The 12388-nt window shown below is 38.7% G+C and overlaps 1 protein-coding gene across 6 annotated transcripts in view; it reads left to right on the top strand.

Moving 5' to 3' along the window:
- Nucleotides 1-8504, top strand: part of PAN3 (poly(A) specific ribonuclease subunit PAN3) — a 119995-nt gene extending 111491 nt beyond the window's left edge. For 5 of the 6 annotated variants that reach the window (XM_061133728.1, XM_061133730.1, XM_061133729.1 and 2 more), the window contains 2 exons: nucleotides 3709-3847; nucleotides 6483-8504. In XM_061133728.1, the coding sequence (XP_060989711.1) occupies nucleotides 3709-3847; nucleotides 6483-6623 (280 nt within the window). In that variant the 3' untranslated portion in view covers nucleotides 6624-8504. The remainder of the gene's footprint in view (nucleotides 1-3708; nucleotides 3848-6482) is intronic. The other variant, XR_009691418.1, reaches the window with a different exon arrangement.
- Nucleotides 8505-12388: the final 3884 nt, after the last annotated feature.

Here is a 12388-nt window from a genome sequence, read left to right as displayed (position 1 = left end):
AGTTTATTAGTCTCTTGTACATATTCCCTGAGTTAGCAACTATATATTCTTATCACCCCTCTACTTTAAAATATGTGCAAACTGTAAGTTATGTACAATGGTCTGTATATTGCACATGACAGTATGTTTTCTCCTAACAGTGTATTTTGGAAATCTTTGTACAGATACGTTTAGTGTATGCCCAGCAATCTTCTCAATAGTTAACAAACATGACCTAACTGAATCCTAGTAACAGCCCATAGTGCAGATACTTCAGTATTCCGTTTTAATAGAGAGATTGAAGCATAGACAGGTTAAAAGCGTCCGGGGTCACACATAAAGTCAAGACTCGAGTCCGGACAACATGTGGTTCCAGAGTCTGTGCTGTCTTAACCACACTGCCATACTTCCTCATGGTCAGTGGCCGTGTAATAGTCCGTCCTGTGGATGCTCTGTAATTTGTCTCTCTAGTTCCTTATCAATGGCCTTTTGAGTTGTTCTCAACCTTTTGCTAGAATAAGCGGTTCTGCAGGGACTGACTTAAGCATACTTAATTTTGTGTGTGTACAAGTGTAGGTCCAACTCTGATTATGAGGTCAGTACCTGCTGGAATTTGTGACTGTAATTTGATAGCTGTTAGAAATACACTGATAGTGTACAGTGCATGAGAGTCTTTCACTAGCAATACTTTTTCCAAACCTCTGGGTTTTTGACAACCTGATAGATGAAAAATTGAATCTCAGTGCAGGTTTTTTGGTATTTACTCATAATGAGCATGTTGCCTATCTTTCTGATTCATTTTTATTTCCTTTTCTGTCTGTCTGTTGCTTTGCCCATCTTTATTTCCAGCTACATTTTCTATCTTTTTGCTGTGTAGGAGCCAGAAGGATCTGACCTTTGTGATCCTTTCTTTTAAGTTTGTCATCTTTCTTTTGACTCTGCTCAATTTTTTCCCATACAGACATTTTTATAGTAGTCGTATTGATTGAATTTATTTTTTGCTTCTGGATTTTGAGTCATGGTCAGAAAGTTAGCATTTCTGCTCTTAAGATGATCTTGTGAAGGGATCATCAAGTATTTTCTAGAATACTTAAGGTTTCATTTTTTTATATTAGATTTTTTTATATATTTGGAATTTATATAGGATGTAAGATATGAATTCACCACCACCCCCACCAGATGACTATCCAGTGGTCCAAAAGCTGTTGATTGCATAGTCTAGCTTTTCCCACTGGTTTATTAAGGCGGCTGCTCTTTCACACTATCTTAATGAATGACATTTAAAATCTAGTAGTGTTAGCTCTTTCTTGTCTCCGCTTTATTGGTTTTATTGAATTTATTAGTAAGCTTAAGGAGCATTTGTGCTTTTTAGATGTGCAGTTACCTTCTCCAAGATAATGGCATGTCACTGTATTTGCTGATGTCTGCTTTAGTATCCTTCAGAGTTTACATTGTTCTTCATATAGTTACAATACACTAAGTTTATTCTTAGGTGTTTTTACTTGTTGTTGTTTTCAATGGAAATTTCCTCCATCCTGTCTTCTTAGAGTCTTTGTTATCGGTGTATGTGAAAAAAAATTGATTTCTATAAATTTTGTAGCATGGGACTTCTAGTGTTTGGGTAGTTTTTCAGTTGATTCTTCTGTGTTTCTCAGTCGTGTCTTCATATAATGATAGTCATATTTCCTCCCTTCTCATTTCTGTACTTTTGATGTCTCTTGAATGACTGTGTTTGTATCTCTAATTCATAGTTCAGTAATAGTAATGATAGTTTCTTTCAGAATTTGAAGCACTGCTCCATTTATTGTCTTTTAACTTATAGACAGAATCAAAGCCATTTTCTTTCCAAATTTTTCTTCATCCCCATGCTTTTAGGACAAACCACTCCCCCCTTTTTTTTAAAATCATTGATGTGCAGAAATTCACAGCAGTGTGCTGTGGTGGTGAGTTTTTGATTCATTCTGATGAATCAACAGATGGGCCTTTTAACCTTGGGGATTTCTATCTTTTAGTTCTTGGAAGTTGTCTTACTCTTTCTTTGTAAACCTCTTTCTGGAATTCGCGCTGCTTAGATGTTACACCTTTGCAGTTGATTTTCTAATATTCTTCTCTGTTTTCCATTTTGTGTCTTAGTGTTGTGCTTTGTAGCCAAAAATCTCAACTTATTTTGTCTGAAGTTAAAGCGTTTTTTCCTAATGTTTTAAATTTGTACTTTCTAGGCAATAATCTCAACTTACTTGGTCTAAAATTAAAGGGTTTCTTCCCTAATCCTTTAAAATTTTTGAATTTCTGCTATATTTTAAATTTCCAAATATTTCTGCTTTCTGAATACTTCTGTCTTACAGCATTTAATTCATTTTTCTCTGAGGCTGTCAATTATAGATTTTTATTGAGTGGGTTTTTAAAATTTTTGTTTAACTTTTATTTTGTCCCCTGCAGTATCTCATAGGAAACCCCACTAACAACTTCCCCTTCAAGCACCCCACAAAACATTAGAGCTCAGTGTTTTTTTTTTCAGATCTGCCAAGTCATGCCGCTTACCTGTCTGCTTTTCTCCTTTTGAATTTTTGTGAACATTTTTTGTCTCTTATTGTTTCTGATCCCTTTGTCCTTGTGTGTCTATATGTTTTCTTAGACACTTACTCTCAGTTGGCTGGGGTTTTGAAAAGGAACAGAGATAAATGGGTGTGTTTAATCAACTTTTAATTGAAAGACCCTGGAGTGATCTTAATAAAGCAGACACATGACTGTGGGGGGCTTCCCTCTTTGTTCTCAGAATGCAGACCTCATTTTTACATGTGATCTAAGGCTGCATGGCCTGACCTCTCCCTTTTCATCCTTGCTTCAGATCTACCTTTTTTTCCTTTTAATTTCCTCCTTGCCTCTTGTGCTGTCTGCCCGTCTTTTCTTGTACCCCTCCTTGTCCTCACTCCGGTCATGCACTCTGATCCTCTTTTCCCCCAGCGCCATCCAGCCTCACTTACCTTTTCTTGTTTAGGTGCCCCTTGCTCTCTCCCTTGCGCATACTGAGGCCTCTGACCAAGAGGCATACTTCCTTGGGGAGAGCACCATTCCCTCTCTGGAAAGCCTTCCTTGGCTTCCCAGGTGAATTCTTGTTTCTGGTCTATACTGTGTCCCTGTTTTTAAATAGCATTCTCTCCATATGCAATTGCAGCTTTTTGTTGTTATTTGAATATCTTTTCACCACTAACCTATATGTTTCATAGGTCACTGAAAACTAACAGTGACCATCTGGCCAGTTTTCCAGCTCTTTGCCACTCCCTTTCACATCATCATATGATGGTAGGAAACCAGTATCTACCCCATTTTGTTTAGTCCTAAACATTTCCTTGTTTTATGCCCCCAGTAAAGCAGAAGACATGTCTGACATCTCTCTCTACCCTATAGAGAGAGGTCATTTGCTTTCTTCCCCATTTTATCTAATGGTAGGGGCCTAAGTGAGGAAGGGATTGTGAAGTATGAGTATGTAAGGGGGTGATTGCTTTGAGAAGTAGAAAATGGTATTCATATACTTACATGTTCAGTGAGATTATTTTAAAAAATCTATGGGTACTCTGGACATAAAAATTAGATTTAAAAAAGCTACACACAGACCCTACTTTCTGGTTGATTGTAGACAACAATAAAACTGGTTTTTAGTCTGAAGTATAAACATACAGCTATGTGGTGTAAGCATGAGTTATTGAGGTTAATATTCCCTTCCCTCAGGTTTCAGAAGGATCCTACCTGGTCAGAGACGGGAGACCGGTACCTGTTGAAGCTCTTTAGGGATCATCTTTTTCATCAGGTGACAGAAGCGGGTGCTCCTTGGATTGACCTCAGTCATATCATTTCTTGTCTTAACAAGGTAATCTGGGCCTGGACTTTGAAGATTATGATGCTATAATCTCCAGTTTATAGAGCTGCATCTTGTACAAATATTGAGAGATGTAAGGAATTACGTCTCTGTACTCCGCATGCGAAGAGTTGACTCATTGGAAAAGACCCTGATGCTGGGAAGGATTGAGGGCAGGAGGAGAAGGGGACGACAGAGGATGAGATGGCTGGATGGCATCACCGACTCAATGGGCATGGGTTTGGGTAGACTCTGGGAGTTGGTGATGGACAGGGAGGCCTGGCATGCTGCGATTCATGGGGTTGCAAAGAGTCGGACATGACTGAGTGACTGAACTGACTGACTGACTCTGCTGTAGTATACAGGGCATGTTATTCATAATTATTAGCTGCTCCCACTTAAGTAGCTGTTTCTAGAATGGGAGTATTTTTTAAAACCTGCATGAATAATTTCAGAATTTTTCATGGTGGATCTTTTTGTTGTGATCAAATGTCACAAAATGACTGCCTTTTCTCCCCCAACCCACCCCCACTGTATTTTATTTACCAGGTGTAGTTTGTTTCAACATATGAGGCCATGAGTGGGAAAGACAAAAATACTTTTGCGTTTAAATATCTTTAAAAGTTGAATTCCTTTCTTTGCAGTCATGGGTCACGTTGAGTGCTCTCAGCTCAGGGTGTCAGTCAAGTGTTAAAACTGAGAGCGCAGTGCCAGGCATGCCAGCAGAGCCCGCTGTGATAAATGGGGGGTAGGTGATTAGATGAACCATGTTGGTAGAGGCATGTCATAAGTTTATTTAAGAGGCGAGCTTTGTGTTTTAGAGAGGGCTCGGAGAGATGGATTTACAGAGGAAGGGAGGAATGCGTTTTTCTTGTGAACTACTTGTAATCATGGAGAGAAATGGGTCTCCAGAGGTAAACCCTCTTTTGTTTAGGTTTGTATGTGAAACAGGGGTTGGCCACCTGTGGCCTGTGGACCAAATCCTTTCCTGTTTTTAGACAACCTACAAGCTAAGAATTTTTTCTCACATTTTATTAAAAAGATTGTAAAAACAACAACTAACAACATGAAACAGAGGCTTGTATATGGCCCTGAAATCGAAAGCCTTTACTGTCTGGCGCTTCTCTGCTGACCCCTGGTCTAAGCTGTCCCTAAATTGCAACGATTAGAGCAGAAACTAGCCACTGTGGCCCATGATTTAGATCTGTTGGCTACAGTGTGCTCACCCTCCAGATAAAATGGGTTTTATTTTTAAGCATACTTTGCCATGTTTGAATTTCCTTAAAACTCTTTGGAGAGTATTGTTAGTAACCTACATTAAGACAGAACAAGACTATGTATAATTTAGCTAATCTGGTACGATTTATGTATTCATTTGTCCTTTTTCTTTCGGAGAAAACATTTTTCTTAAGCATCAAGTGGAGAATAATGCCACCAGATTTTAGAAAACAGTCTATAGCATCAAAGCACCAGTGGGTAAAAAATATGTAAAACTGGAATAAATACTGACAGGGAGAACCTGTGGAATAAGCCATGAACAGATGACTTATTGTAGATGAAGATTACTTACTGAGTATTAGGATAACTGAAGCTTTGGAGAAAATTCTGTTTCATTTCATAAAATAACTGGGAGTAAATAACTCAGTAAATAAAATAGGAGTAAATAAGTTTATCTTAAATCTGAAAATGTGACAATTTTTTGTTTAGAAAGAGTGTAATAAATTAAAAGGGATGGATGGTCATTTTGGTGATACAAAAATTAAAGTTTTACATAGATTATTTTGGTGGAAATGACAGACATTAGATGGTAAAATGATTTGAAAGGCTATTGTCTTCAGAATTACTGTTAAACATTTTAATGAATTAATGAAAAGGGAAGGAAAAAGGTACATTGAAAACTAACAAAAGTAAAGTGAAAATCCTAACAGGAGAAGTTATTTGATGAACTCAGGATTCTTACTAATGCTTTATAAAGGCCTCATTAAAATATTATTGCCAGATCTTGATAGACAAGGATTTGGTAATGATCATATACTGGCATTCATACAAGTGGAAATAACAGAAGTAAATGTATAAAAACATTTGGTAACATTAGTTAAAAAGATTAAAAAAAAAACATTAAAAAAGGTAAATTAAAATAGCAAGGCACTCATTTGATGTGGTGTTACTGGTAAATTGATACAGATCATAAATTTGTGCTGTTCGATGTCCTTTGGAAAGCAGTTTGCCTGTATGTATTAAGCTATAAAATTCCTCAGACTTCTTGATTCCGTCTCTCTAGGGAAGTAATTCTACAGAAGAAAAAAATTAAGTAGCGAAATATGTTCATTGCACTGTAATTCAGGATACCCAAAGATTGGAAGATATTGGAGGAATAATTGAAGTCTGCATTTTATGGAATATCAACTGGATGGAAAGTATTGCACCCAAGTATTAAGCGTGAAAGACAGACAGGCAGCAACATAGGGCAATGTTTGTAAAAAACATGCCTGAGTTCAAAAGTGTGTGCATACTGACTAGTGATGTAAAATATTTATGATTATCTGGAGGGGGATGTGACACAATTTTTAAAAATTTCATGTTACTGTTGCACGTGTTGTCCTAAAATAGGCTTGCACTTCACATTTTATGTGTCTGTCTGTTTCAGTTAGATGCTGGTGTGCCAGAAAAAATAAGCCTCATTTCCAGAGATGAGAAGAGTGTACTTGTGGTGACTTACAGTGACTTAAAGCGATGCTTTGAAAATACTTTTCAAGAACTGATTGCAGCTGCGAATGGTCAGTTGTAGTATTTGCTTAAAAAAAAAAAATAGGCGGGATATGGCCAAGGAGCTCAACCAATAGCAAATTGCACTACAGCTGAACTGTCGTCATCTCATCTCACGTCGGGAAGCACGCAGAAGATGAGCAGAGCTGCTTGCACTTGGGTCAGGTGCACTGTTACTTGAAAGAAAGAATGTCTCCCTCAGCCCCGAGCTGTGGCTGCCGGCGGGGCCACACCTGTGAAGAATTTATTTTAGAACAAGGAGCACCATTAGGTGAATGATGTTCCAGCTTTTGTTGTTTTTTTTTTTTCCCCACTTGTATATGCACTAATTTTAATTTTTTAAAGACTTTTTTCTGATCTTTGAACTTTTGCCATGTTGTATACTTATTAAGGGAAACTATTTGCAAGGACACTTTTGGGAAACCATGCTGGGCAGCATTTTTGTTCACTGAGGGGTGCAGAATTTGCTCTTTGGGGGAGGGGTTGCCCTGAATAACATAACGGACCAGGTCAGTGATTTCATGGAAGTACAGTATAGTGCATCGTTCTTGTAAGAGTATTGTATGCAAGCTCTGTATGCCACCCACTGTTTGTTCAGACTGAGAGGTTTTTTTTTTGTTTGTTTTGTTTTTACGAACACAGAAAAGTATCAGTGAATTATTGGGCATGAATTCCCCTCTCAGCTGATTTAAATCCTTTCTGAATGAGGATAGACAGTCACTGAAGGAGCATACAGAACTCTTCACTCCAGATTCAACCAGAGCCTTTTTTTTAAAAAAAAAAAAAAAAAAAAAAAGGTGTTCCCCTGCTAATCAGATACATTTATGCCATTTTTTTTTTAATAGAAAAAAAACATTAAGAAATTGTGTTAAAGGCCTGAAGGTCAGGAGTCTGTTGCTTTAGGTTCTTTCCAGTTTGCTTTTTTTGTATAAAGTTCTGTTCTTTGAACCACAGCTTTACTATGGTACTTTACACTGGACACAGATGCAGAGACACTGTTCAGAAGACAAACTGCACACAGCAGTGGTCTGGCGTCGAGAGCTTTCTGAAGTCTTACAGCCTGGATCTGGAAGGATCACAGTCTGCTGTGCCTTTGCAGTCACTGCTTAGCCCAAAGTCATAGTGCTTTTGATAATAATAACTCTGTGGGGGTATTCCTGAGTCAGTCAATCTCAAAAGTTTGGAATTTTCCTCCTCTTAACTTTCTTAACATTTGGACGTGCAGTTGTCGCCAAACTTGGGTATTCATGGAATTTCTAGTCAATGAAATACCTGTCCTTAGATACTGAAGACTGCCAAATACATAGGAATTTTCTTTCATAAAAACCAGTAATGAAGACTTTTATCTCCTTTCCCAGCACTGAATGTTTTCCTAGCACTGGGTGCTCACCACACAACGATGAAGAAATGTGGAAACTCAGAAGGTCGGGAGGGACTTCCAGGCACTTGCAACTGATGTGACAGTCTTCAATTTTAATAACTATTCATATTTGTAGTTTTCAGAGAAGTTTTTAATATTTCTCTGTCCACTTTTTATAAGCTTTAAAATGATTTTCTCTGCCTTGAGATTTGCATCAAGAAAAAGCACCTCTTCACCCAAAAGCTTTGAAGACTAGAGACATGCTTTACATGTTTTAACAAGTGTGTTTGAGTCCACGTTTGGTAGCATCAGTTGTTGAGTTAAAAAGGAAATCAATTATTGCATTTGATCAGGATGGATTTTAAAAAGAACATAATGTTCACTATTCAAAGGATAATTAACATTTGCCACCATAATGTTCTTTTTTTATGTAAAAGGAACAAGAACTTGGAGACATTAACATGCAAAGGTCTTTTATCATTATTAGCTCATGTATTTGAGGAAGAGCAGCTGTCTTTTTATATGTTTTTTGACAAATCATATTGTAATTCTTTTGTACAAAAAAGAACTACTTGTATTCTAGAAGAAATATGAAATGCTTAATTTATAAGCGGGCTGGAGATTTTTTCCAATATTGTTTTCTTTGAAAATGAAAGGGGATCATCTATTTTAGTTTCGGGGTCTGGGAACTTTTTGAAAATTTAATTTGTGGACCAATGTTATGTGAAAGCTAAGGAAGGGCAGGGGTAAAATAGGGCTTGATTTTCTCATTCTGTACAGACCAGCAAACTTCCCTCTGCAAGGCAGGCTCAAATCACAAACCCAAGAGTGTTTGCGTCATAAAATGCTAGTTTGCTTCAGCCCCTAGTAACCTCAGGACTTGGTTTGAATATAAAAGGTAGACAACAGATATGTTTTCATGAGTAAATATTGTCAGCCAGAAAACAGTTGGTGTCAGGTAAATGTATTTTTTTTTTTAAGCTTTGTTTTATATTTATTTTTCATTTAGTTTTTATTGGGAATGGTTTTCAATAGCACTCTTATTAGTTCTGCTTAGGTGTTTTTTGGGGGAGCCCTCTTTTCCATAGTGTAATCCCACTTAAGAGGTTGTCTAAAAGTTAGTCTTTTTAATTCATAGGAAGATTTTACTATCTGAGAGAACTCAAATTAAGGATGTGAGCTTCCCACGCCTCCCTGTCAGGACAGACATAGAAGCACAGCAAGGACAGCCCCGAATCATGTGACGTCGCCGTTCAGCCTCTGTACCTGCTTTCCGTTCTGTCCGTGCGTTTACTCATTGTAAATATGTTTGAGGGCACCTTTGTGTTTTTGCCTTCGACCTCGGTTCTGTGATTTGGATGTCAACAACTTCCCTGAAAAGCACCAGTGTGTTCATTTCTAATGTCATGACCCCTATCTGGGTTATTTCATCTTTAATCCTGTTTTCAGTCTCTATGTGTACAGCAGTATTTTTAATAAAGAATTACAGAGAGAAGATTGTCCTTTTTTTTTTTTTTTCCTTTTTGGTACCAGTGCATTTAACAAGAGGATGTTTGTCTTATGATCAGGACTTAAAAGGCTGAATATTTCATATGTGTTTTGGAGGAATTTTTGGTCTTTGGGTAAAATGGTGGCAGATTTATTTACTAAGTATCTGTTAAATGCTTAACTTGGACCTGTTCTAGACACTAAAAATGCAGATATGAGTACTTGTTATTTACAGAATGTATAGTTACACCCAAACATTTCTAAATAGTACATGGCACATGGTGTAGTTCAGGGAAGAGGACCTATTTCCATGAAGGGAATGACACCTAGCTCATCATTGATTCAGACTCAGTCTACTGTGTAGATGAAGGCGCCCTGCCCCCCACACCCTCCAGAAACATCATATAAGGGTAGAGAATGAAAATATGGCAGAATGTTAATACTCAGTGAAACTAGATACTTGTTCATTAAATATAAGCATACTTCAGAGAGACTGTGGGTTCAGACCCCTGCAATAATGCAGTAAAGTGAGTTGCATGAATTTTTTGGTTTCCCCGGGCATATAAAGTTATATTTACACCATCAATAGCATTATGTCTAAAAAAATGTATATACCTTGATTTAAAAATCTTGCTGGTCGTCATCTGAGCCTTCAGCAAGTTGTAGTCTTTTTGCAGTAGTAACAGCAGAGATTCCTGATCACTATAACAAATACAGTAAGAATGAAAAAGTTTGAAGCGCTGAGAATTACCAACACGAGCCATGAAGTGAGCAACTGCTGTTGAAAAACAGTGCCTTTAGACTTAATTTGACGCAAAGTTGCTACACAAACTTCCAGTTTGTAGAAAGCACAGTAACTGTGAGGCCTGTTTGTATTTTATTGAATGCTTGTTACCACATTATTGACTAAAGATGCATTAATATGTCTTTTGTTACTCAGACGTTACTGACCAGAAACGTATCAATACTTTTTTTTTTTGAAGAGAGTGATGCAATTAACACTGTGCGAAGTTGTCAGAGCTTGAAATCAATCCAGGATTCGTTATACAACTTAGGATTGTTATCATTCACATGTTGCTCCATTAGGTTTTTGTTCCAGTCTTGTGTATATCATAAACAGAAACTTCTTAGAAATGGTGCATCAAGAAATTTTGAGTGAAAAGCTTTTTGGTGAACTTTACACAGATACTTTCTCTGATAGGCCAAGTGATACATATCCTAGTGTCTTCAGAATGTAGTTCTGATTCAGATGATATGAACATTAGAGCAACAAAAAGACAAAAAACCTTAGTGGTTGATTCTGATACGGAAAGTGGACATGAGACTGGCCGGTGCTGGGGGATGCATTCTCCTTTGCTTCTGCTGAAGAGTAGGTTGAAGACAATGTTTCACGAAAATTAGAAGACTTTACAGGTGTGTCAGGTATTCATATATTGAATGCAATAACCCGCAAAGTGTTAATGAAATAACAATGAATTTTGGGCCTAGTCAGAATAAAAATTGTCTGCCACAGCTGTTTCTGCAAAAAGCCCCCAGTCAGTAAAGAGTTAATGCCAGGCATTGTGCTAGGAACCAACAGAATCCTGACCACAGCAAGTATTTGTGTTCTTGTTGCTCAGTTGTGTCCGATTCTTTGTGACCCCAGGGACTGGCCCACCAGGCTCCTCTGTCCACGGGATTGTCCAGGCAGGAATACTGGAGTGGCTTGCCATTTCCTTCTCCAGGGGATCTTCCTGACCCAGGGTTCGAACCCTGGTCTCCTGCATTGCAGCCACCAGGGAAGCTGCCATATAGTAGTTAAGAGGTAAGAGTGATTATGTGATTAAGTAACATAAAGGATGTGGATTGGGTGCCAGGTTGAGCAAATTAAAACAGCACCAAGTTAGCCTCAGAGTCATGCAGTGTCACTTCTGCCACATTCTGTTGCTTACAGGAGAATTGGCAGAGCCAGCCCTGATTGCAGGGGAGAGGAACTGTGTGGGGAAGTGGCAAGAACACTGCTGAGGTTCACATGGGATGGGAGAGTGTTGAGGCTATCTTGGATTGGCCACAGTGTCAAGAGCACATGTCATCAATTTAGCATGTGCCTGAGAGTTTGGGGAGAGATCTGGTCGATACGTGTAATTTGCATGTCATTATCCCATAGACATCATTGCAATCCTTGAGGTTGGTTGAGATCATGAAGAGAATTAGTATGGGCTTAGAAGAACAAAGGTCTGGGGCAGTGCCCTGGGTTCCCTGGAACACTATCTACAGATCAGACGAAACCAATACAAGACAGAAATGACCTGTGAGGTGGTGGTGGTGGGGGGGGCGGGGATCCGGCAAGTTCAGAAATCAAGGTCTTGATGAGAAAGATTGAGACAGAAAAGGGCCATTGAATTTAGTGACATGGCATTGTGGGTAATCTTGTCAAGAGCAGCTCCATTCAGTGAGAGAGAGAAAGCTTGGCTCAAGTGGGCGGAAAAGGACCAGGAAGCATAAGCTCTCTTTCAAGGAATTTTGTCGTGAAGAGGAGTAATGAGGTGGTAACTGGAGGGGAAGGTAGGGATGGTTAGGGTTAGGGTGTTTGGTTTTGCAAGATGAGAGAGGCACTAGCGTGTTCATGTCCAGTGGGAAAGGGGGGAGTGGGCGGGGCGGGGGGGCTGTGTGAGGTGCTGGCACCAGTGCCCTTGAGTTGCGTTTGGGGGGGGCCGAGTGCACCAGTGGGTGTTTTGAGTCAGTGTGTGGGTGCAGATGCTGGTAGGTGGGCAAATATGACCAGGGGATTTTGAAGTTCTCATGATTCCTTCAGTTTTCCCGTTAACGTGAAGGGCAAAACTGATGGTACCTATCATGTTGGGTTGTTCTGAAAATTAAATGTCTTTTCCTCATTTTTTTTTCAGCACTTGGAATAGTTGCTGGCACAGAAAATTCACTTGCTATGTAGAGTCTGACCC

Source organism: Dama dama, chromosome 30, assembly GCF_033118175.1.
Source record: "Dama dama isolate Ldn47 chromosome 30, ASM3311817v1, whole genome shotgun sequence".
NCBI lineage: Eukaryota > Metazoa > Chordata > Mammalia > Artiodactyla > Cervidae > Dama > Dama dama.
This window is presented reverse-complemented; position numbering and strand designations above follow the sequence as displayed.